Source organism: Triplophysa dalaica, chromosome 10 (assembly GCF_015846415.1).
Source record: "Triplophysa dalaica isolate WHDGS20190420 chromosome 10, ASM1584641v1, whole genome shotgun sequence".
In the NCBI taxonomy this organism is placed as follows: domain Eukaryota; kingdom Metazoa; phylum Chordata; class Actinopteri; order Cypriniformes; family Nemacheilidae; genus Triplophysa; species Triplophysa dalaica.
The window spans coordinates 4,665,937-4,692,112 of NC_079551.1; the positions used below are offsets into that span (position 1 = coordinate 4,665,937).

General features: G+C 34.9%; 3 protein-coding genes and 1 long non-coding RNA gene across 5 annotated transcripts; all 4 read left to right on the forward strand.

Annotated features, from left to right (window-relative positions):
• The first annotated feature begins 2,579 nt into the window (after positions 1–2,579).
• Positions 2,580–3,420, forward strand: LOC130430625 (uncharacterized). Its single transcript, XR_008907873.1, has 3 exons — positions 2,580–2,698; positions 3,082–3,194; positions 3,315–3,420. It is a non-coding gene; the product is annotated as an uncharacterized LOC130430625 (long non-coding RNA).
• A 4,307-nt stretch (positions 3,421–7,727) lies between these two features.
• On the forward strand, positions 7,728–10,003 carry LOC130430549 (uncharacterized). Its single transcript, XM_056759683.1, has 6 exons — positions 7,728–7,855; positions 8,522–8,588; positions 8,700–8,746; positions 8,828–9,107; positions 9,183–9,488; positions 9,594–10,003. The coding sequence occupies exons 2-6, from the start codon at positions 8,522–8,524 to the stop codon at positions 9,704–9,706; spliced, it is 813 nt and encodes a 270-aa protein (XP_056615661.1). The 5' UTR covers positions 7,728–7,855; the 3' UTR covers positions 9,707–10,003.
• A 692-nt stretch (positions 10,004–10,695) lies between these two features.
• Positions 10,696–15,199, forward strand: LOC130430497 (T-lymphocyte surface antigen Ly-9-like). Its single transcript, XM_056759610.1, has 10 exons — positions 10,696–10,817; positions 11,379–11,446; positions 11,608–11,651; positions 11,736–12,003; positions 12,799–13,107; positions 13,194–13,478; positions 14,031–14,129; positions 14,455–14,505; positions 14,787–14,837; positions 14,940–15,199. Exons 2-10 carry the CDS (start codon positions 11,398–11,400, stop codon positions 15,056–15,058), a joined length of 1,275 nt encoding a protein of 424 aa, XP_056615588.1. The 5' UTR covers positions 10,696–10,817; positions 11,379–11,397; the 3' UTR covers positions 15,059–15,199.
• A 1,605-nt stretch (positions 15,200–16,804) lies between these two features.
• On the forward strand, positions 16,805–21,056 carry LOC130430174 (natural killer cell receptor 2B4-like). Of its 2 annotated transcripts, XM_056759172.1 has the most exons (5): positions 16,805–17,000; positions 18,435–18,773; positions 18,894–19,190; positions 19,288–19,417; positions 19,510–21,056. In XM_056759172.1, the coding sequence occupies exons 1-5, from the start codon at positions 16,961–16,963 to the stop codon at positions 19,514–19,516; spliced, it is 813 nt and encodes a 270-aa protein (XP_056615150.1). In that variant the 5' UTR covers positions 16,805–16,960; the 3' UTR covers positions 19,517–21,056. The 2 variants fall into 2 exon arrangements, with proteins under 2 accessions (XP_056615150.1, XP_056615149.1); XM_056759171.1 differs by having other exon boundaries at positions 19,288–21,056.
• Positions 21,057–26,176: the final 5,120 nt, after the last annotated feature.

Sequence of the window (26,176 nt, forward strand, 5' to 3'; positions counted from 1 at the left end):
AGAGGTCACTCGGGAGGAGCTCAGACTAGATCCGCTGCTCCTCCACATCAAGAGGGGCCAGATGAGGTGGCTCGGGCATCTTTTTCGGATGCCCCCTGGACGCCTTCCCGGGAAGGTGTTCCGGCCATTAACACCTGGAGAAGACCCCGGGGAAGACCTAGGACACGCTGGAGGGACTATGTCTCCCGGCTGGCCTGGGAACGCCTCGGTGTCCCCCCGGAAGAGCTGGAGGAAGTGGCTAGGGAGAGGGAAGTCTGGGCATCCCTGCTTAGACTGCTGCCCCTGCGACCCGGCCCCGGATAAGCGGAAGAAAATGGATGGATGGATGGATGGTGAGTCACCAAAGGGCACTTTGGGAAGGGGACACCACACATACCGTCGCCCCAAATAAAGAGAAAAATTATGTTGTTTTTTTGTTCCTTTCACCAAGTGAGTTTACACATCAGGAGCATAACACATCGAAGGGAGTAGGGCAAGAGGTCTGACAGCACTGTTCGGTTGATAGACTCTGACCCTGTTAACTGACCACTAACATCCTTGTCATGGGGCTGTGCTAATATTCAGTCTCATTCAGTTTCTTGTAACTGTATAATCTGATTAAATTTGGGTTGAAATCAGTTTGTCAGGAGTTAGTTATACTTATAATTTTTCTCTTTGTTCATTTTAGATTGGAACCAAAAAATAATAGTATTTTCTCTGATTGCTGTTGGTGCTGGCGTTGCCACTTTCGTTGTGCTATGGTGGAGACAAAATTAACATCAAGAGGGTAAGTATTACCTGTGGCATGTATATATTATGTATATATTTCAACAAAGAAAAATATAATAAAACACACACATGTACGTGTAAAACTAGATCAGTGAAGCTCTGTCAGTCAGGCAGTATGTGATCAACTAAAGCAATATTTGTGTGTTCAACAGGTGCCGATGGTAGTCAAGATGAGGCCAATAATTTGCTAGCACTCATTACAGACTCAATAGACAGGTTTGATACCTACAACATCATCATCATCAAAAACAATTGTTAAATATATAAATACACAAAAGAGCACCTACGTACATAAATTGCGTAAACATAATGCGATATGCGATATGCACAATGTCCACTCATCTAGAACAAGACGTAGCACCCATTCAGGTGGGATATGTTTAATAGCACATTGCGAAAGGCAAGGTTATTGTTTTGTCTCCTGTGCATTTTGGGTTTTAGTATTTTCAGATGTGCATGGATTTGGATGTCAAAATGTGGATATTCGTGGCAATGTTTACATTTTTAAGACAAAATATCATACTGTAAATGTATATATATTTTTTCAAATGTTAATATAAATTGTGTTTTTCATTTCTCTTGAAATGTTTTCATATGTATGTTTTGCATTCAGTTATCCAACTGTTGACATATGACCACACATTTGACTAGAATACTTTAGTAAACAAGTTCATGGTCAGCTTGTTGACTGCAAAGTGTCCAAATCCAGTGGCGTTAAAACAAGTCATTTTCACCAGCGTGCTTTAATTTTGTTTTCAAGTGTTTGTGCCGGTGTGTTTATTGTTAAAGAAACTAGGTGCTGTGCATTATTGCCAAACATCTCCCTTTTGGTCCTGTCTGTCTAAAGGACATTGTTCCAGATGTCTTATGGTTTGTTCAGCTGCTACTTTGCAAACCTCAGCTGTGCTGCATTGTCCTTCACAGAGACAAGAGGCTTCTTCCTGGGAACCCTTCTAGAAATGCAATATTTGTATGGCTCCAGGCTAAACAGCAAAACAGTAACTCAGAAAAAAGATGTTTTCTGAAAATCTAGGTTTTCAAACATACATTTGCTGTAAACAGGGCTTGAGAGTAAGTCTGTTCTTGAAAAGCAACTCAGGTAAAACAGTTACACCGAAATGTGAAAATAAAGGTCAGTTTGTTTTCCTCAGTAGATGAACATCCGGTAGTTTGTTTAAAGAGTGAGCTATGTTGGTGCATGCACAAAATAAAGCGGTTGATAGTGTTCAGAATCAGACTTTAACATCTGTTTAGACACAGTATAGACAAAAAGCTTTTTCAGTGCTTTTGTATGTTGTTGTGTAATTTGAGACACAAAAATAAATTCCCAATAAAGCTGAAAAGACAAAACTTATGAAATACGTTTGAATGTGTCATTATTAAGGAAGATCTGATGACATGAGAATGATTTTAAATCAATAGTCTGTCTCACGGAGTGGACTGTTGATGTTGAAAAGATAGAAATATGACATCAAATATTAACGCGGAATATGCAAATAAACTGAAGTCAGCTGACAATGATGTGAATTGAACGTTAAACATATTGGCCTACTTTTGCATCAATTTCATTGTGGGTAACTTCCTGTTTCCAGTGGAGGAAACCGTGCATGCCTCGTGCATGCAAAATATATATATGCGGGTTCGCCTGACATGATGCGGTAATTTTATAAATCTATTTCAGAAAGCAAGAACGACATACTGAAACATTTGGGATATTTTATGGCGATAAAATGTTTTGTTCTGTTCACATTAACAGTAGAAACCCACCCCAGAGGAATCAGAGATCCGCACTTAAGCTTGTATAGTTTCTGTTGTGGTTTACTGCAGGAAGACGTGCTCTAACTTGCACTTTTTCGTAAAGTTCGTCTGGTGAAGAAGAATATGATTCGCTCTGTGATTGTTTTACACTGGTTGCTTTGGCTCTTGGCCGGTAGGTTAAAGTTTTTTATTTTTAGCACAAAAGCCAAACTTACTGTCTAGTATTATTTGACTTGTATATTAGTTAAGTTTATTTTAATACCAAATTTGAAACTTTGTGTGAACAATGGTTTATTGCAGGGCTAGGTGGGTGGGATGGGGGAATTTTCTTTCAGCTATGTCTAGTAATCAAGCAATACATTTAAAATACATTTCTAAGTACAGTTTTAACATATTACCATGTATTTACTGACATATTTCTAAGGACTTACTGATATACATGTATAATTCAACTTTATTTGGAGTATTACTTGTACACAAAGCACATTTCTTAATTAATGTGTTATATTGTCACTTTTGATATGGATTGTATGTTTTTTCTGATCTCAAAACAAGCAACTTTCTGTGTCCGGAGGTGGAAGATCAGGATACAAACACATACAGCTGTGTGGTGAACAACTCGTTCACCAACAAAACTACACGACTCCACATCAATGTATTATGTAAAGGTATGACAACAGTTGATGTTAATGTTTATGTAAGATGTTTTCTCTTGGGCTTTCTGGGTCACTTTACAGTCATGTACAGGAGTTAGCTACATATAACTGTCTTCTGTCTGTTCATTACAGATAACAGCCAGAAAATAACAAAAATAGTTATTGGTGTTTTGGTTTTGGTTCTTGTGGCGAGTATAATTGCATTTTTAATATGGAGGAGCAGACGAAGTCAAGAGGGCAAGTATTGTTATCTACATCTGATATGTAGCCTATATTTTGTACAAAAACAGTTGCCAAAGTATCATTTAGATTTTTTGACGTGGCACAACTTTAGCACCTTCAAACATAAAGCCCTAATAAAAACAAATTTATTATTATCCCTTCACTTATAAAATCTAAAATATTTGATACTTGAAAGGAGGTGGACTGATATAGCACAGTAATTATGATACATCACTGTCTGTCTGACAATGTTAAGATATCAGTGTCATTATGATGAGACTCTAAATTTGTGTGTTCAACAGGTGCCAGTGGAAGTCAAGGTCAGGCCAACGCTGCTCCTGCACAAATCGCCGGTAGATGATTCTTTATATCCGCTTTACATTACATCTACAGTGTAAACCACTGAATAAGTTGTCAGATGACGTTATCATGACTGATCATTTAATGAAAAATGTGTTTATGTAACAGGGGCATCTGGACATCATCCATTAGACAACACTTCTAATACAGGGGCACCTCTGATTGGTCAAGCCTCATCATCGCAAATAAAGGAAACAACCCCCTTAATCCAAACTGCTGCAAATAATATTGAACAATGAGCTTACATACACCACAAATCATATACAATCCTGAAGTTTCTGATAATGAGTAACATCTCATTGGTTGTCGTGTCTCGAGTCATCATATCCATCATGACGAGACACAGATATGATGACTAGTCATGAGACACGTGAGAACCAACGAGATTAAGCGTGCGGCCATTTTTAAACAGACCTTGCTGGGCCTAACTGGATTACTTTTTTGATGAATGGATGCACTTCAAAAACTATTCAATGGCATTACAAAGCTGGGAAGATATTTTCTTTAAATGGTTTCAATTCTGCAATTGATTTAAATATTTACAGTAAAGTCATGTATAATGTTACGAACAACAATTTTGCTTTAACTCAATGTTGCTGATTTTCCATTTGTCAAAGAATCACCTTGTACTGATGAAGCTATAAAGATTAATTGACCTCAAATGTACAGAACAGATAAATGTTCACTGTGTGTCTTATTTCTTTTAAAATGTACAATCTTTTAAGGCTCTAAATCTGTGAGATTTACATTTCTAAATTAATATTTAGGATTTTTGTTACACCTTTTGACAGCAATGTTCATGTTCTCATCTGAGAACAATACACTAATGAGATCATTGAAACAGACACAAGACTTTTGGCATTCGCACGATTTACCAAAGGTTTGGTTATGAACCTTGTGGATCTTCTGACAACCGTTTTGTTGGAAACAGAAGTGTTACTTTTCACCATAAATGTTTTAGTTAATTGTTCGTTAATTGTGCTTATTTAGTTTTTTTTAATAAAAAAAAGTGCCTGCACTTCAATACCCGTGTTGTTCCTGACAATAAGGCGAAAGTTAGATGCCTGAAGAAATGGTGCCAGAATTAGATTTACATAGGCCTATATAGACCACAAGATCTAAACAATGATCCAGAAGCACTTCCAGTTTCACTTATTTTGCTTGGTTTAATTATTATATTAAATAATCTCTATAATTAAATCGTTAAAAGACATTTGTTTAAAAAAATGTGTTGGTTATATCTTAAATTCAGAAGAATACAAGTTCTTCTGCAACATCGTTGTTTACATCTTCCAAAGTGGTCCAGACTAAAGCATTGATTGGCAGAAATACATGAACATTCTCCTCCCAAATACCAAACATGAAAGGGACATTGGGTGGAACAATATGTGTCTTGTTTACATCACTTCCCTCTCAAAATGCATGTGCTCTACCTTCTAGGGGACGAAATGAACTGCAATGAGCTCTATTGTGAACTCTGTACTATTAAAGGTACATCACCATCTAAAACACAAATTATATAATAATATTTAAACTATATATGAAAAAAATGTGTTTTTAAGTAGCACTGGTAAATTTGTAGCCAACAATATATTGTATGGGGCAAAATTATCCATTTTTCTTTTATGGCAAAAATCATTAGGACATTTAGGGCATTTTAGACATTTAGGCCATTTTAGACATTTAGGACATTTTAGGACATGTAAATTTAGGCCGATAACGATTAACCGATAATTCTTGACCATTAGAAGCCGATCGCCGATAATTGGCCAACAAATTGTGGACAACTTTTTTTTTTAAACATTGACTATAGAGAACAAGATAACTGCTAGTTATCTTTTTTCCCCTGAAAACCCCGTAACAAGCATACTAAACTAGTTAGCGATTCTTCAACCTTTAAACTTGTCTGGTATATTTTTTATATGTTCTTCCAGGGCAACCCAGAAAATATTTTTTCTTTATAGCCACAAGTCTCACAGGTAACAAGACAGAAAGCATTAAGACAGCAGTTTGATTCAAACAATATGCTTTTGTTCCTATGATTTACACTTTTATAAATATGTACAGACTACATCAACAATGTTTTTGCTAATATCTGTAAATAAATGATCACAACAGAAAGTCAGTACTTTATTGAATTTTAACTGTGAGCAGCGTGTAGCTGAAGAAGTTTAACCTGAGGAAATTATTTTATATTTAGGGTATATAGGGTTTCCTCCCCTGGTCCAAAGACATGCATGGTAGGTTGATTGGCATCTCTGGAAAAATTGTCCGTAGTGCGTGAGTGAATGAGTGAGTGTGTGTGCCCTGCGATGGGTGTGTGCCCTGCCTTGATGCCCGATGACTCCTGAGATAGGCGCAGTGACCAGAGGTAGTTCGGATAAGCGGTAGAAAATGGATGGATGGATGGATGGATGACCATTTATCGCCCGATACTGATATGGCAGATCATTTATCTTGCATCCCTGGTTCCATGAAGATATTTTGTAATTTAAAGTATTTTTTTTATTTAAACATTTATTTATTAAAGCAACATTGAAACCAACGTTTTGCACAGGGACAAGTGACCAAAGGTTTGAACAACAGTCTCATGAACATTGACAATTTTTGATACTACTGGCCAACATCTTGATGGAAACAGGAGAGAATTGGCACTGAGGCACTGAGAATTGAACCAGCGACCTTCTGAGTACAAGTCCAACTTTCTAACCACTAGATCCGTCTGACCCCAATATATATATATATATATATAAATATAGACGCCTCATTGTCCGCTGGATCATCCATCAATGCCGCCGCCATATTGGTGAGGGCAAAAGACGATTTCAAAGACATACGAGTGAACGGTGGAGCTGCAGTTCTCTGGAAAAAACAACTTTGTTTTCATTTCTCAACCATTTTCAATAATTTGTTATTTTCGAGGAGTACAGAAACGTTTGGGCTCCAGTTAAAGATGGTCGTAGACTTAATGTGAAATAAGAAATGGTCAAGGAAGATTAAATGCACATGATCAGAACACAGCTCATTCGCTTTATAATCCCGGGAAAGATCTAAACAAAGGCATGTGACTATATACTGCTATTTCATACTTATAATGTATGTAAGTGTTATTGGTTTTACTATATCTCATCATTTTTTACTGCCGTAACGGTTTTACCAGATTAAAAGAAAAACATCTTTACTGTACGGATATCGTAAACCATTGAAATATGTTAAGAAATATAAATGTGATTGTGCTTTTAATGCCGAAAAGGCGCAGCTCTCCCAGTGGGTTCAATGGCTTTTAGTGCACTGTTGCCCTCACCAATATGGCGGCGCCGCTGATGTATCGCAGTAGCAAAGCAAAGGGGCCAATGCAGCATCTAGGTATTTATCATCTATGATCAATTCCACGTGACAGGAAGTCATTTGGAGGGGGAGGAGGTCAACGTTTTTTATTCAAGTTTATGAGGGCATGTGAATTAAAAAAAAAGGAAGATCACAGATAAGTCACTTAAAAACACTACAATATTCAATGAAAAAATATGTTTTTTTTATTTTAAATTCATGCCAGTATGTGTGTCTAGTGAGGGAAGAGGGAAAAGAAATGGGAGAAAATTAATTTCATTAAAAAAAGGGACAAAGGGGAAATATTATCATATTTTTACAGTGAAATGCTACAATGTGAAGAAGTGTGAAAAATTAATTAGTGTGTTCTGTGTGTGGAAAAACTTGTCTATAAAGGTAGCTTTACGTTTGGCAAGAAAAGAGGGGGAACAAGATCTAGGACAGGTGTTTGTATTTGTAAATCGTCGTGTTGTTGTGTTTAAAATACTGAAACTGACTTGTCAATAAAAGTCAAAACACCAGACAGGAAGCTACTCACCCACAGCAACATCACGGGAGTCAAGACCACAGACAGATATATATTCTGTACTTTTAGTTTTGTTTTGAATCCTTCTGAAGACAGATCCGGATAATAATCTTGACACCATTAATGTAAGTACGAGCACCACAGACCTTTCTAAAGGCCATCATTTATTACTGTCTTTCATTATTTCAATCTCCTTCAAGCTGAAGATTGTACACACTTTCAGAGCTGACAGCTTCAGGTAGGATGAATTGTTCAATAGCATTTTATTGTGTATAGGACAGTATTTTTTTTCATCTTAACTATTATTTCAATTTTCTGCGAAAATTTGAATGTTCAAATTTTGCTTTGGTCAGATGGTAAAATGTGGTGCTTCATGTTTTCTTTTTGTTTCTCTTTGTATGTTCTTATACATAAAGACATTCACATTTAGGTGGTTCATCTTTTATTTCATTTTTGCAGTTCAATATTTTTATATTTCTACTTTTAGGGATCCATAGACATATAATATAGACATATTGAAATAAATTTGACTGGAAATAACATATATTTGAACTCTTAGCAATGAGACATAGGACACATTTCATATTAAAACTGTTTTGCCGCTTGATTCCCCATTTTCACCATGGAAAACGTGATGAAAATGCAACCCAATATATCGTTTCAAAAAGCTTTAACACTCCTCACTTGATAAAACGTCTGTGCTTGTTTATATCATTAATCACTCAACATTATATTTTATTTACAACACTTTTGGACTGAACAAAAAAATATTTTAGCAAAAATTCAAGACATTTATTTTCTATACCTGTTAAATCATTAATGAACTTTTTCATTATGCATTTTTAATATAAATTTGCAAATATCTAAAATATTATGCATTTTGTTGTTTTGTCCTCTGTTTCAGATGAAGAAGGACTCAAATATGGTTTACGCTCTGTTTATTTTGCCCTTTCAACTATTCCTCCTTAGTGGTAATTATTCTCAACTTTTGCATTTGAACACAAAATGTAATTGATTAAACGTAAAAAGTTTGTTTCACTTCAAAATTCATGAACTTTGAACCTGAAAATTCTATGTTCCAGATGTTTCTTGTGATGGAAGGACATTGGAAGAGACCCCTGTACCTCTCGTAATACAGATTAGACACTGGAAAGTTTCAGCTGTGTGTTTTTTATAAAATTGTTTTTAATTATATTCTCATGGTTTTCAGATTCCAGCTTTTACTATCAGCAGAGTTTATCCACCGTGCACTGCAGGTACAAGACCGAAATGCCTTGTGGTGTGTTCAGTGCCGAGTGTGCCCGTATCTCATCTCTCCTGGTATAACGGAAGCGTTTCACTCTCCAGCCTCATGATTTCTGAATTCAACACCAGACTATATCTGGAGGTGGATTATCAGGATCAAAACAACTACACCTGTGTGCTGTCCAGTCCAAGCATCAATTGGACGAAACATCTCAACATTCAACATCTCTGTCAGTCATGTCCAGGTAAGACAGCTCTTTATAAAACTATCTGACATTTTGTCATCGGTGTGATTTATAAGTTCTTCATGTTTTCTGAAGCAGGTACAGCAGAACCAAAGTCTGTGAAGGAAGGGGATTCTGTCACGTTATCCACCACCCGTGAACTTCAGAACGGAGATGACATCATGTGGTTTTATAGAAGCGCTCTCGTGGCTGAATATTTAGAGAACGTGACCACGTATCATCACTGTGATGATGGGAGATTTGGTAACAGACTGCGTCTGGACACTCAGACTGCATCTCTCACCATCAGCAACTTCAGTGAAATCCTCTCTGGATCTTATAAACTACTGATCACTAATGCAACACATAAAGAATGTCAGAGTTATAATGTGACTTTATATGGTGAGTTATGAGTTACATTAATGTTCATTTAAGAGTAGGCCTATATTTTTTTATATTTATGTATTTGAGACGCACTAATTTCTCTTTTTCATTTCTTCATTACAGAACACAGCCAGCAACCACATACTCCCCTAATAATTGGTGTTTCTGTGGGTATTTTTGTCATCATTGTTGTTGCTGCTGTTGTGTTGTTCTGTTATTGCTGCAGGAGGGAGTGAGCAGCTCAAAAGCACAAATATCACCTGCAAGAAATATGAAACTTAAAAAAAAGTACCAACATATATTTGTGAGGTCAAGTCTTTATCAGTGTTGTGATTTTAGTTTATGAAGCAGCATGTGCAGCACCTTCAAAACTTTAAATATGACAGAAACAAGATACAGCGGTAGATCATTTAAACTATATATTTATAAATGTTGTTTGCTATAAAGCACACGATCTGTTTTGATTTTTGATACTGCATACAAGTGTAAATTTTTTATCAAAACATAATTAATAAATTCCTCAATATTGTTTACTAAGCAATGTTCTTGTTCATTATTATGTACCTCTTTTTCAAATTGAAGTTCCTTGTAAACGTTTTCAAATCACACCTTTGGAATTTAAGATTGTTAAAACAGCAGTAGAAAGTGCCATTTTGTTTTAATTGTATTTATCAATGACCAAAACCACCACGTCTCAAATGACAAACATTCATTAAATCACATCATTAAATACTTTGTTTGCTCAGTTATTAAACTCACTGGGTCTCCGGAGTCATCTTATGACGCTGATTGAAATTACATTAATGGGGTACTCGATCTCGGCTTAACTAGTTAAGGTAGGTGATAGAGGTTATACATGTTCTTAATATATTAATTAATTCATATATTATAATTTGAAGATATATGGAATACTACATATAACAGTTGCTATTGAATAATAGGCTATGTAAGGAGTTGCCGCTTTTCATATTGAAAACTAAGTAGCCTTGGCTGCAATATATGGAAATGTATAAAACATTAAATTTTCCCTTTAGTATTTTCCCATTTAAAAACCAGCAAAACGGTAGGCAATGTAAAACACGGAACTTAGCCTATAGACTATCATAACTAGGCGTATGAAATTAAAGACCAAACAAAAGCCACATCAGCAGTCTGAAGTCTAGTTTAAACCAAATCAAAACAGGAACTTATAGCCTAGTTTTTGTTTTACTTTTCGTTTTCAGACGAAACGTTGAAGATAAAGGGTACGTTGTATAAACCAACTTACATTTTATTTCCAAAAAGAGCTAATGTGATTAAATAACAATTCTCACTGACGGTGCGCAGGACCTTCTAAAGGCTACACAGGTATGATCAGATGTTTAATATATATTGAGTTTCTGTATATCTACTTTAAAGTCGTGTACCTTAAATGTTTTAATGTATGGATTCGTACTGAAGACGTTGGTTCATATTGAAAAAGTAGCCTAAAATGTTGTCTTTAATTGTGGAAATATTAGCCACTTACCTTTATATATTTTTTATATATTTCATGTGTTTAATTTCTTATATTAGTGTATTTTACTTAACTGACCCAAGCGTATAAAATAACATTTTTGGTTTAAAAGTAACAACATTATAAACAACCAAAAGCAGACGCTTTTTCTTGCCACCAGATGGCGGTAAACTGCTGCAATTTTATATTGCACCCATATTATAACCAGTGGCTTCCTCAAACCATGTTTAAAATACAATTACATTTGGACACAAAATATTATTGTTTTTATTTTTTATATATTGTTTATGAATGTGACAAGGCCTATTACAGTATCCTATAATAAGGGGGAAATATGTAAGGGAAAAAGCCTGTATCTTTCAAATAGCCTCATGTTAAGCAAAGGTCATAAAGCTTTCTGATTCATGTTCTAGGTGACCTCCGACTGAGAATATGGCCCATGTTTGGTTAATTTTGACCTTTTTTCTAAAGCTGCTGTTTGGTAAAGTTTACTCTCACTTTTATTTTTTTTACATTTGTGACCCTATATGAAAAGCTGGTCTGTCGCTGGATTTGGTTTAAGCACTTTTAACTATTATGACCAGCAAACCAGCCAAAAAAAACCTGATTCAGTTTGATCTGACCTTCATGTCTCTGTTCCAGAGTCTTGTGGTGGAGAGAAGACAGCTGACTCCCTTAAACTTGATGTAATACTAAGACTTTTAATACTGATTTTACTAAGATGTTGTCAAGATCTCAAGCTGCTTTTAATTTTTTTTCATCGATTTCAGATCCCACGTCTAACCAGAAAATATCTACCGTGTACTGGAAACCTAACTTGTGTCGTTATGTGTTCGGTGTCGGGTGTGAAACAAGCTCAGCTCTCATGGTTCAACGGAAGCACTATTTACACGAGCCTCAACATTTCTGACAGCAACAACAAAGTATATATTGGAGTGGATTATCAGGATAAAAACAACTACAGCTGTGTGGTGTCCAGTTCAGGCTTCAATCAGTGGACAAATCTCGACATTCACAGTCTCTGTCAGTCATGTTCAGGTAGGACTGATGTATTTGTTTACTCCACTGATTTACTCCAACATAATTTTACCAAGTTTTTCTGTTATTTTTAACTGGTTTTAAAGACTTTTAATGAATTTTTGAAATAATGTAAAAAATAACGTTCACAAGAAAAACGGGAAAAACATGTAACTTTACAGGGAAAAACTTTATTTACAGTTTCTTTATGGCAAAGCTGCGCTCAGCTGCCAGAATATTTCTGTTTTTTTATCAAGATTTTAATGTTTACAGCTTGTTTTTGAAAGACGGCCAAAGCTGTGAAATTACAGAAAAAGATAGCAAATTTACATGAAAAACTTTTTATTTTATACTGTATATATATTTACGTATATCTTGTAATTTTACAGGGGAAAATTATATTATACTGTCCAGTTGACCGAAAATTCCCAGGTTTTTCATTTTCAAAGATTTAAAAAATCTGTGCCATCACATTTTTAACTCTACTTTTAGTCTCATATAATCTTGCATTTTCATTTATGAAGAGCTTTGGTTCCAAAATGAGGTTACATTAAATTCAACATAAAATGAATCTTTTTTATTATGTTTATGCGTTTTTATTGTGTTTTATTGTGTTAGTTTGCTGTATTTCTTTAGTTATTATGGCTCCAAAAAAAATTGCAGCTTGATTGATATTAATTGGACTACACTATAAAAAACATGATTTTTGAAAAAATTATACAAATTTTCTCATTTTGAACCATACTCTTCATATACATGCAAATGAGGGATTGTATGAAACTAAAAGTAGCGTAATTTTATTTTTTCTTGAGACAGGCACAAACCTAACAAAAGTGGATGTGAATGAGGGGCAGTCCGTGACTTTACCCGCTAACTTGACCAATGATCAGGATGAGGTCCTGTGGTTGTATGAAGGAAACAATCTCATTGCTAGTCTCACCAATGGTAGTGAATCATATCATGACTGTAAAGATGGGAGATTCAAAAACAGACTGCAGCTGGACATCACGACTGGATCTCTCACCATCCACATCATCAGAAACATTCACTCGGGACAGTTTAACGTAAAAATCATTAAGTCTTTTCGCGTCTTTGACTGCCAGATTTATAAAGTCACTGTCCACCGTAAGTTAAAACACAAGAATTCTATTTATTCAAATATTGATTCAGGAGATAAAACATTTACAACTTTATCCTCTGATGTTCTTCAGCATATCTTCCCACTCCTATCATCACCAGAAACTCTTCGAAATGTTCAACATCAAACATATCAAAATGTGACGTGACATGTTCAGAGGTGAATGTGACACATGCGAGTCTCTCCTGGTACCATGAAAACAGTTTGATCTCCATCACCAGTGTGTTTAGGCTGAACAGCACCAACATATCTTTGTGTCTGGAGGTGGAATATCAGGATCCAAACAACTACAGCTGTGTGGCTAACAACTCGTTCACCAACAGCACTGCACAACTCCACATCAATGAATTATGTAAAGGTATGACAACAGTTGATATCCGATGTTTATTTAAGATCATCTCTATTGGTCACATTTCTTCTGAGATGAGAATATTTATAGGGTGAGATACCCTTTCCATTCCTACCAGTTTGATCAAACAAATTTCTTACCTTTTGTCACATTTTATAATAACACCAAACTCACCAAAATTATAATAGAAGAATGGAAATCATGTAATGACAAAACCCCCCGAATAATACAGTTTTTTTTTAATTTAAATAAAGATCTGATTATTAGCTTTCTGCAAATGTTTGGCCGTCTATCAGGGTAAACTGAGCTCATGATGTGGTTAATCTTTTTGCACTTTGAACAGACAATGAAGAGAATGAAAACAATGTGACATAAATCAAAGCTATAAAAATTACATTGATAGTAAAATAAGCTTCTTTAAAACTAATAAACACTCATGGTCCTTCATTTGCACCAAACTAGACGTTACACACTAACTGTAACTAGCACAAACATAACAGTCTTTTGCAGAAAGACTGAAATATTTTACTCTAATAACTGTTTTCTGTTTGTTCAATTCAGATCAACATAATAATCTGCGTTATCTTGGATTTCTTGTTCTTCTTCTTGTTCCTGCTATTCTTTGCCTGATCTATTGCCTGAGAAAGAACTGTCAAAGAGGCTAGTATCACCTACAGCATGAATATACATATTTAGGGAAGTGGCATCAGTTAACATCCTTTGACACCAGGCACCATAAATTATTTGATGTGTACTTATTGATCTGTATATATATTTATACATTATGTGATATTTTTGATGTTCTATTTATACATTATGTGATATAATTGATGTTCTTTTTTTTCATGTTTTTGATACATTTCTGACTTAACAATAGTGTACAATATATAAAAACGTTGTTTTGAAAGGATGTGGTTTGATATAGCACAGGATGACAATCTCACAGTCATTATAATGAGACTCTGAATGTGTGTGTGTTCAGCAGATGCCAGAAGAGGTCAAACTGCGGTCTCAATTACTGCTGCACAAGAAAATGGTAGTTGATGCTTTACATTTTTACAGAACATGGTAAAACACTCCACATGTGAAATACATTTTTTTTACCATTTTGGTAAGACACAACTTTGACAGCATCAACCATTTTATTTTGATGTTTACACATGTAAAATTGCAACAGGCATTGAATGTCCAAAATGTTGCGGATACCTAAGTGATGCAAAAGAACATTAATGAAGTTAAAAATATAGAGAGAAATACAAATCGTCAGACACTGTCACATCTCACAATTGTGATAGGCTAAATTTGTGTTTTCAACAGATACCAGTGGAGGACAACAGCAGACCAGTGGCACTGCTGCACAAGAGGATGGTAGCTGATGTTTCATATCTTCAAAAAGTGCATTTTCTACATGCAGTTTACATGATAGAATAAGGTATGAGTGATTATTTAATGTAAAGTTTGTTTATGCAGTATGTGCATCCGGACAGGGAACACCAGGCAACGATGCTACTGAAGAGACAAGCCTGATAATTCAGCCACCATCATCACAGGAGTCAATCCCCTTAAATACACTTTGCTGTTCAAAGTAACAGTGACCTTCTGTTTTACATGTAACACTATAAACAATTAGAAGTTTGGAATCACAGGGAATCTTCAAGTTTCTGATAAAGAGTCGAATCACATCACAACTTGACACCAGTCCACATATCTGTCGTGACTTTACCATTAAAAATTTCTTCCACTGCAATCTGTTCAATGTAAATAATGTTTGTATAAATAATGATGTTATTGCAATATATATATATCTGTTTTGATCTTTAATACAAATGTAAAAATCACAACAAAAACACCAAAAATTAAGAATAAATTAATCAATTTCGTATAGCAATTTTTATTTTATTTTGTACATCTTTGTCAAATTCAAGTTCTTGTAAACGTCTTCAAATCACAACTTTGGAATGAGATGTTTTTAGAGATCGTTCTTAGTTAAATTGCAGTTCACAGTGTCATTTTATTTCAAATTTTAGGTTTATTATATTTATTATCCACCAGAACCATCACGTTTCAAATGACAAACATTGATTATATCACATCTGTCTTTTCACACTTAATTCTCATCAGTTATTGGACTCGCTGTCTGTGTATGTCGCCATCTTCTGGTGTTAAGTTTAGAATACAACTACATTCGTTTAGTGATCAATGTCTGCTGATCCAGTCAATATAAAGGTTATAAAAGTTCTTTAAAAACTCTGTCAATACAGGAAAGGAGTAGTTCACCCAAAATGATCCCCATTGACTTGGGCATTGTAGTTTTTATTCGTACTATGGAAAGTCGATAGGGACCATTTTTAAGGAAAACTACTTTAAGTAATTTATATATTCATAATTGAACATATATCGAATAAATTATAGATATGTTGTATTCATATATGACAGTATTACAATATATTGAGGCCTACTACATAAAGTTGCCGCTTTTTATATAGCTATTAAAAATATAAGTAGAAAGACGAAACATTAATAACTAATAGGTGCCTTTAACCGAATCACACCTCATTTCAGTAAAGAGCTAAATAATATTATGAAAGTTTTAGCAATTTTGTATATCAATGTATTGTACTTTAGTGACCCCAACGTATAAAATGAATTAATTGGTTCAAAAGTAACGTCATAAGCAGTCTTCGTTTCACCACGTGACGGCGGTATACTGCAGCAACTTTTATATTGTGTATACTATTTATTTGGATTATTTATCAATTGAATCAATTTTTACAACACTGTTCTTTAGAGTAACATGAAAAGTCTAAAAACTCAAACACTTTGTTTTTCTTCAAGAAAGCGTGAAGAATATGGCTCTTACTTTGTTTATTCTGCACTTTCTTCTAAAGCTCTTTTGTGGTAAACGTTACATTTACATTTAATCTTCTGTTAATGGGTTTGAGCCAGTTGTTCCTGTTTTGACTGGGGGCAGAGGGGCATTATAGCCTCTGACATAATATCATTTCTGTGTGTGTTCCAGGTGTGTCTTGTGATGGAAATAAGTGAAGTAATAACCTGAAGTAATACTGAGACTCAGACACTTTAAGTTACAATGTCACAATGTCAGACTGCTTTTTAATTATTCTCTCGTGGGTTTCAGGTCACACGTCCTACAATTGTCCAACATTTTTAGCCACAAAGAGGATCACAATGCATATGTGTTTGATGTCGGGTGTGGCACAATGGAAGCGTTTCGGTTTCTGATTCAACATCTGAACATACTTTGGCTTTCTTCAGATGACAGCTGATGGTTTAGATTTCCGTCATCAAACGTCATGACATAATCGAAAGTAAAACTTCCTTAAAAATCATCAACCGGAGAATCGATAACTATTTTGTCTATCCTGCTTATTCCTGCAATTGCTTGAACTCATTGGTTATTGCGGTTATAGGTTTAATGTCATAGAGATAATGTTACTTTTAACGCTTTAACATTTTTAAAGACATCTGAAATGTTTGTTTTCATTTTCATGTGTATGCCGATCGTCAATGGTAAGTCTAAATATCTTTTAAAACATAAACTCTTTACTGGGCAGCTGCTTCACAGGCTACCAGAGTCACTTTATTTATTCATTAAATGGCGTAATGTTGCTGGGAACAATTGACTGCACTTAACGTAACCGAACGGATTTCCGGTGGTAAAAATAATATAGGACTATATAGGAGACTTGATGGGCTAAATATAATTTTTACATCTCGTTTTCGGCGGCGATAGAAACAGACACTATTGTGTTCTCAGGGGGTTATGAAAGAAAAATTAAGATGCATTACGCAGTGTATACATAGTTTTTTATTTAATATATATATACAAACATAGTATAGGGGCTATAGGGATAATTATTGCTAACGCGTTGCGTGCCTTTAAAGTCTACATTTATTGACATGACGAGCATCCATTATTAAACAAAACATATGAAGACATTTTAGATCAAAACCAATATTGAATACGGTCAACAAAAAGTGGGCGTTGCCCCGTCACAAGAAAAAGAAACCGGAATAATGAAGCTTATATGCACACCTGACCACAACTATCACAACTCGGAAATGCATTTCAAAGTTACAAATTAAAATATAAAATACATAGAAAATAACAATTTAAAGTTATTGTGTGTGTTTGACTTGATACGGCGCACGCAGACAAGCGAGAAAGAGTCGAAATTTTAGCGTTAGAATCTAACTCGAGCAAGTCTTAGGAAATGCGTCATCACATGTCCATTTAGGGATTGAAGTTAAACATCATGGTGAATCAACAATACGACATGTGGTGGTTGCACAATGTTAACAACACATGTTGAGAGAGAGAATTTTAATTAAAGTAAAAGTTAACATGTCCCTTTCATCACCACCATGTTAAAACTTTATACGTTTCTATGTTACTTACAGAAATTCTGTATGCTGAGAGAAAGATATCCTATTGTGTGTGTGGTTCTCAATCATCTAAACTAACACTGATGTTGTTTGATGACTGTTTAGTGTGTGACGTGTTTTTAAACATTATAACATACTACACTATTGCACAAGTGTACATACAATCTGTTAATATGTTTATTCTACTATATACTACCATGTACACTGTCTGTTAGTCATTATCTCCCATTTTATGTACATTAGTCTTTATTTTAAATATGCATATTTTAGAATCTTTTAGACTGTACATCTTATAATATTGTATTGTGATTGTGTTGAATGTCTGTAATAGACGCTTCCAACACCAAAGAAAATTCATTGTGTGTGCAAGCACTCTTGGCAATAAAGCTCTTCTGATTCTGATAACATTGAAGTTCATTGTATGAACTGCATTAAAAAGTTCAGTTTAAACACAAATTTGAGGATCTTATGAAACACTTGTATTTTAAAATTGTTATAAAGTTCCTAATCAGTTTTACTATATCCAATATAAATAATTTGTATGACTCTGTGTTTCAGGTGTGTCTGGTGTTGATGCAGATGAAGTGAAGTCAGTGTCAGTTATGGAGGGAGAATCTGTCACTCTACACACTCATCTAACTCACATACAGACAGATGATTTTATAAAGTGGATATATGAACCTAAAGAATCTCTTATAGCTGAATTCAGTATACAGGCCAATTTGACCTCTATACGTGATACTTATGATGAGAGATTCAGAGACAAACTACAGTTGGACAATAAAACTGGTTCTCTCACGATCACAAACATGAGTATCAGAAACGCTGGACTTTATAAACTAACTATTCACAGCAGCAAAGAAACCTCATACAAGAAAATAAGTGTGACTGTCTATGGTACTGTCTTACGCAATACAACATATTAATGACATAAATATAATTTGTGTACTGGATTCTTTCATTTCTTGATATGAAATAAGAATGTTTTACTTGTCTTGTTTCTTTTTGGTTTTCCAGCTCGTCTGCCTGTTCCTGTCATCATCAGAGACTCTTCTCAATGTTCTTCATCATCAGAAAGATCTTCAAAATGTGTGTTGTTGTGTTCAGTGACGAATGTGACACATGTGAGTCTCTCCTGGTACAAAGGAAACAGTTTATTGTCCAGCATCAGTGTGTCTGATCTCAACATCAGACTCTCTCTACCTCTGGAGGTGGAATATCAGGATACAAACACATACAGATGTGTCATCAACAATCCCATCACAAACCACACAAAACATCTAGACGTCAATGAACTCTGTCAGTCATGTTCAGGTATGACAGCAATTATAATTACATTACTTACAATGTAATTTATATGTTTGTTATATAAATAACCTAATGCTTTATGACTCATCTATCTCCATCACAGAACTCTGGAAATTCAGATGGGCAATATTTGAAGTTGTTATTGCTGCAACTGCATGGCTGTTGATAATCTTATGTATAGCTGCTGGTGTGGTTTACTTCAGCTGGAAAGACAAAAAAGAAATATGCAAAACGTATTTTCATGATTTTGTTTCTTTTTTTCAAACTTTTTTTTCCACCAAGATTCATATAGTATATTCATGTATTTTTTCAAATACCCATACAGGTTATGAAGCAGACATCTGTCTACACCCCACTGAATGATATTAGGAAAAAAGTCTTTCATCTGTTCTTCCTTAACAACAACTTGCTGATTATATTCAAGGAGAAGATAGAAAAACCAGCCTGGAAATCAGCCCCTATAAAATTTGTTATTATGTGTTTATTTTTATTATATTTTTGAAGTAGGACGGTGTCAACAGTTACTTGATAGTGGCCAAATTAACCAATCAGATGCAGACTTTTATTTGGATATTTAGAAAAAGGTAACCGAATCCTCTTGATTTTTTTCTTACCTCACCAAAAGGCAATAGTTATTATGGGCATAACACAGTTGTTGTAATATGTATTGTTAAAAACTAATTCAATGGTAGGATTGGTTCTTGCCTTGCTTCTGTATTTCATGTTTTATATATCTATTTCGAAACTTTATTTTTATTATTTTCTAAATTATTCTAAAAATGTTGACTCTAGTAGAAAATGTGTGTTCATGATGGATGTTAAAGTCATGTTTATTTAAAAAGCACTTTTGACAAAGCTTTGCACAAATTACATAATGTCATATTATTGAAGGTCAGATTTTAGGGTCAAAACTTCAGATATTAGGGTCACCATCTTTTGACACCTAATTGAATAGAATGGAATGGAATAGATAACTCACAATATCACAATATTTACAAAACCCTGTAAGTATAGAAAAAGGTACTTAAATAATACATGATTTAAAAATAGGTGTAAATTAACAGCAAATGATATACATGTAAAACATGAAAATATGTATTAATGAACACATAACAATAAAACATAGAGGTCTCTTTAGCTATAGGTTAAAGAACATTTATTATTATATTTGATTATATGCCTTTTGTTGAATACTTCACTTCCATGTGATATTTTAAGTTTTTAATTTAATGAAAGTTGTGGTGAATTATCTTTGCCAGCAGGCCAGAGTACGACATATCTCCCTTTGTAATATTTCTTTTCAAAATGCCAGAAATCTTAAATAAATCACAATGATGCCCTTCATCGTCATTTACACTGACCAAAATTATAAAGGACAACACTTGTGTTTTTTTCTCCATTTTTCATGTGCTGAGATAATCCATCCACCTCACAGGTGTGGCATATCAAGATGATGATTTAACAGCATGATTATTGCACAGGTATGCTGTAGGCTTGCCACAACCAGAGCCATTAAAATAGGAAGTTCTGAACAGCGTCCAAAACCCCTTTATAGTCGCATTCCTCAAATGTGTTGATTAATGTGCTGTTGTTTCTGTTCTTGGGGGGAGAAAGCATTGCATTTGTGTAATGCAAACAAATATGTTTTACATAATTAACTTCCTGTAAACGTCACTGAGAAGTCTTTGTTTCTGATAATGGCTTTGTTCATCTAGGTTGCATCGAATATTTAACCTTTTTTTTATTTATATACAATACATTACAGTAATAATGTTAAAAAATTGTATTTCTTTTTTACACTTAATGCTGTTCATCAGAAAATGACTGGAATGATGACGAAGACTGTGAAGGTTGTTGAAATATTTCAATGGATTTCTGTAGCACTCCCTGTATTATGTCTGTTCGGTCAGTTGATTATTTTATTAATTGATTCTTTCATTGCAAGTATTTCAATCTTCGTAATATAATGTCTTTGTGGATTTTTTTGGCTGTTTACAACCCGAATTCCGGAAAAGCTGGGACGTTTTTTAATTTGAATAAAATTAAAACTAAAAGACTTTCAAATCACATGAGCCAGTATTTTATTCACAATAGAACATAGATAACATAGCAAATGTTTAAACTGATAAATGTTACATGAGCTCATTTCAAATTTGATTTCTGCTAAAGGTGTCAAAAGAGTTGGGACGGGGGCTTGTTTACCATGGTGTGGCATCTCTGTTTCTTTTCAAAACAGTTTGAAGACGTCTTGACATTGAGGCTATGAATTGCTGGAGTTTTGGTGTTGGAAATTGGTCCCATTCTTGCCTAATATAGGTTTCCAGACCCCCAAAACATGGTTACTGTAGTTAAAACATTGTAACCACAAAATAACCATGGTTTCGAAAACCATTATTTTAAAAAATCAAAGTATATAGTCATAGACAGACACATGACAGGAATATGAAGAGGACTGGCCTTAAACTTAAAACATGAATGTGAATCAGTAGGCTACAGAATAACTGTTGATCTACAAACAGTCATGACAAAGTGTGCACTATAACAGAAAGGATTTAATACAGTGTTGTTTACTTATCACTGAACCATAAGGCAAAGATTTATTTACATTTCAACAGGACCATTTTACTCTACCTACTCGTGATGTATGTCGTCATATGAGAGGAGGGGCAGTCGCAGGTGACTATAGGTGTTTAATCATTTTGGAATAAGGAAGAACCATACATTATCTCTTTATATGTGGATTATTCGCTGGACTAAAATGCTTTAAATTACCGAATCCGACGAACCGTGTGTCTTTCTAGCAAGTTGGTATATTTTGGGGGCCTAATGGTTAGAGAGTCGGACTCGTGACCAGAAGGTTGCCGGTTCGATCCTCAGGGCCGGCGGGTAATGATTGCGGTGCCCTTGAGCAAGGCACCTAACCCCTACATGCTCCCCGGGCGCTGCAGTGATAGCTGCCCACTGCTCCGGGTGTACGTGTACCACTTGCTGTGTGTGTGCTCACTAATCACTGGATGGGTTAAATGCAGAGGTCGAATTTTGGGTATGGGTCACCATACCTGACAAATTGGTCACTTTCACTTTCCCTTTTTTATCGGATACTTCCCTACAGCTGCTATCATAAAACTTGTGGTGGTGTTTCTTCTTAAAATCTTTAATACTGTTAGCTGTCGGAGACTATGTATTTGAGAATAATAACGTTTCGAAAAAGAAATGGACATAATATTGCGGACTTGATCAAATAATTCCTCTTCACTTTGCACAAAATGTGGAGTTTGATGATGACAACCCATCTTGGATTATGATTCATATATCGGTTTTCATTTGTCTGTGCCTGTGGAACAAGAAAACAAACACCCTCGATTGGGGAAAAGCACGATAAATAATACAAGACTGTCTTTGGTTCTTTGGTCCTGTCAAAAATGACATTTTTATTAGACAGAGATGTTGATTTTGGATGTGTTTTACTTGGTTGTTGAGCTAAAAATAAAATCATGTCATCAAACGCAGCATTTATAAAACTATTACTTTACATTATTCATTAATGTGATTTCTCATTAACGTCTGTTTGATTATTAGCGGTGGAGTTGAAGACGACAGTTCCCATTATTCCACGCTCCTTCACAGCATCATCAAGCTATGCCATGGTTGTCGTTTTGAACGTATCTGTTTTGAATGTGCGCCCTCTAGCGGCGGATTTTACAAACTGTACCTTTAAGGATAATATATTATTTACTTTTATATTATATTAATATATTATATTAATTTACCTTGTGATGTGTTACACACACATGCAAGTTATATTCCTTGGGACCCATAATGTAATTTTATTTTTTCTTGCCACAGCCTGTAAGACCAATAAACACAACAAAACAATGTAACTGTACATTAAGCTGTTTGCTTCTGCTCAAAGATGCCGGCCGGTGTTGTACTGAAATTAGATTGCTTCTTTGTGATTGGTCCCTATCTCTAAAACCCGCCCCAACATCAATCCTAACCCTAACTTTCGTAGTAGAAAACAAGGGAGTCATAGGCTGTGTTCAAATACCCCCATCTGCATTGTTACCACTAAACCACTTGACTACTTTCATGCAGTATTTCCTGTTTTTAGCCGAGATGGCGTGAAGATCCCAAGAGAGCATGTAGTATTTCTAACCTGATGGGATACATACACATTTACGTAATGTTAATTAATGTAGTGTTTCTAATTATGTGATAAAAAGCATTTAAAAAAAAAGCAAAAAAAAAGCAAAAAAAAAGAAGAGTTTTCACCAACAAAATGCGTAACATTATGTTTTAATGCGAAATTTTAAGTAATATCGAATTATATCGTCAATTCAAGTCAGATTTATTTTTATAGCGCGTTATTTGTATTGTATCATACAAGTTGTAGTCAATATGTCATAGTTCAAAGAGCATTTGGGTCACATGGCAGACGCAATATGTCAGAAATGTATTCATATTACACCCACTCATACTACAGTGGCAAGAAAACAAATGTGAACATTTTGGAATTTCACTGTTTTCTGAATAAATTTGTCATGAAATGTGATCTGATCTTCATCTTAGTCAAAGGTATTGAAAAACACAATGTGTCCAAAAATAATAATTGATCTTTCATGTTTATATTGAATACACTAGTTCAACATTCAAAATGGCAGTGGAAAAAGTATGTGAACCCTCAGAACTAATAACTGGTTGACTTCTTGTGCAGAGCAAAAAAGGTTTTTATCAACAAAGTAGCAGCAGTCCACACATCCAAACTTATTATCTTAATGAAACTCCATGTGCACTAAAACCTGACTCCTATTAGCTTTTTCGAGGTCATTAACTCAAGGGTTCACATACTTTTTCCACAAGGACTATGAGTTTTTTTTGTTTGTTCTCAATAAAGACATGAAAGATAAAATAATGTTGTGTTATTATTTTAGACACAATTTATTTGTCGATACCCTTAACTAAGATGAAGATTATATCACATTTTATGACAAATTTAGTCAGAAAACCAAAAAATTCCAAACGATTCACATACTTTTCTTCCCACTGTATATAGAACATACGGTTTAAATAGAAGTTAATTTCACACCAATATCTCTTTGTTTCAGGTGTGTTTGGTGTTGATCCAGATGAAGTGAAGTCAGTGTCAGTGATGGAGGGAGATTCTGTCACTCTACACACTGATCTTACTCAAATACAGAGACGTGATCACATATTGTTGATGTTTGGACCTGAAGAGACTCGTATAGCTGTAATATATAAGCAAAGCATTGATACAGAGGGAGGTAATGAGATATTTGATGACAGACTGAAGTTGGACAGTCAGACTGGATCTCTCAACATCACACACATCACAATCACAGACTCTGGACTTTATAAACTACAGATCATCAGTAACAGAGGAACTATGTACAAGAGCTTCAATGTTACGGTCTATGGTAAGTGAAGTAAAAAAGTCTTGCTATGTCTTAATGTGCATTTGAGGTCTTAATGAGAAGTGACAAATGATAAATAGGCACTTGTTTCTAAGTCCTGTGCTTACTGTTCAACAACCAGTAAAGATGGTTATGTCCTTTAAAAAATCACAGTGTATGTAGCCTATGTATCATAATGTTGTACTCAAATTATGATCATATTGTAGGATTTATAGTAGTATTGTAGTGTCATATAGTACTTTGATTATAACTTTTTAATGTCATTGAAATATTGTATTTTTTCTAACGATATTAGAGAGCTCTTAAGCAAACATTGTTTTTGAAATAATGAATGTCCTCTTTCAGCGCATCTACCTGTTCCCCTCATCACCAGAAACTCTTCAAACTGTTCTTCATCATCAGAAAGATCTTCAGTGTCAAAATGTGTGTTGTTGTGTTCAGTGATGAATGTGACACATGTGAGTCTCTCCTGGTACAAAGGAAACAGTTTATTGTCCAGCATCAGTGTGTCTGATCTCAACATCAGACTCTCTCTACCTCTGGAGGTGGAATTTCAGGATAACAACCCATACATCTGTGTCATCAACAATCCCACCACACACAACTTCTACACATCACTGAGATCTGTAGGTCATGTTCAGGTTAAAACAATTTCCAGATATTTAATGATGCTCTGTTTCATTTCTTCAACTTAAAAATAGAAAAAAATCCATAGAAATGTTTTAAAAGGCTGTTCTGTTCAACCAAACTTCATTGTTTTCCCCTTACTTTATATCATCAAACAAGTATTTCTTGAACAAGTGTTTCTTCAATAAAAATGCCTTAATCTTGGCCAGTTTAAACCCAAAGGACCCCACATTACATCATGGATCTTTAACTCATATTACAGCATGTGAACACAGACATGATGTTTAAAGGGTCATATGGCATGAACATGTTTTTCTGTGCCTTTTCGTGTGTTTTAAGTTGCCCATGCATGTATTAGACATGTAAAATTGGTAAAATTGAAGTATCAGAAAAAAATATGCATTCTATCTAAATGCAAATGATCCCCCAGACCTGCCTGAAACGCCTCGTGTAACCACACCCCCACAAATCTACGTAAGGTTGTGTTATGATTTGACTAATGAATCAGACATCAGATTCTCTCTTCCTCTGGAGGTGGAATATCAGGATACAAACACAGACAGATGTGTCATCAACAATTCCATCACAAACCAAACTCAACATCTAGACGTCAATGATGTCTGTCAAACTTAACTTAACACTTGACTTTTGTCTCCATTGACTTCTATTCATACGCATGCGAATGCGACAGACCGGAAATGCAAGCCTGTCCGACGATATTTTGCTGCATAGCAAAGTTCAAGTTTGGTGAACTCTGACCTGCGAATTCGAGTCACGTGAGAGAGACAAACAGAAGATCAAAACTTCACAGCGTGACATATCGTTAAAGAAATAAAAATAATTGTGCCTGCCGATTTTTTGACCACCGTGCGAACAATCATGCTCAAAGTGAAGTCTCACCATGGCTAAAGACCGGCCAAATGTTTTCGCAAA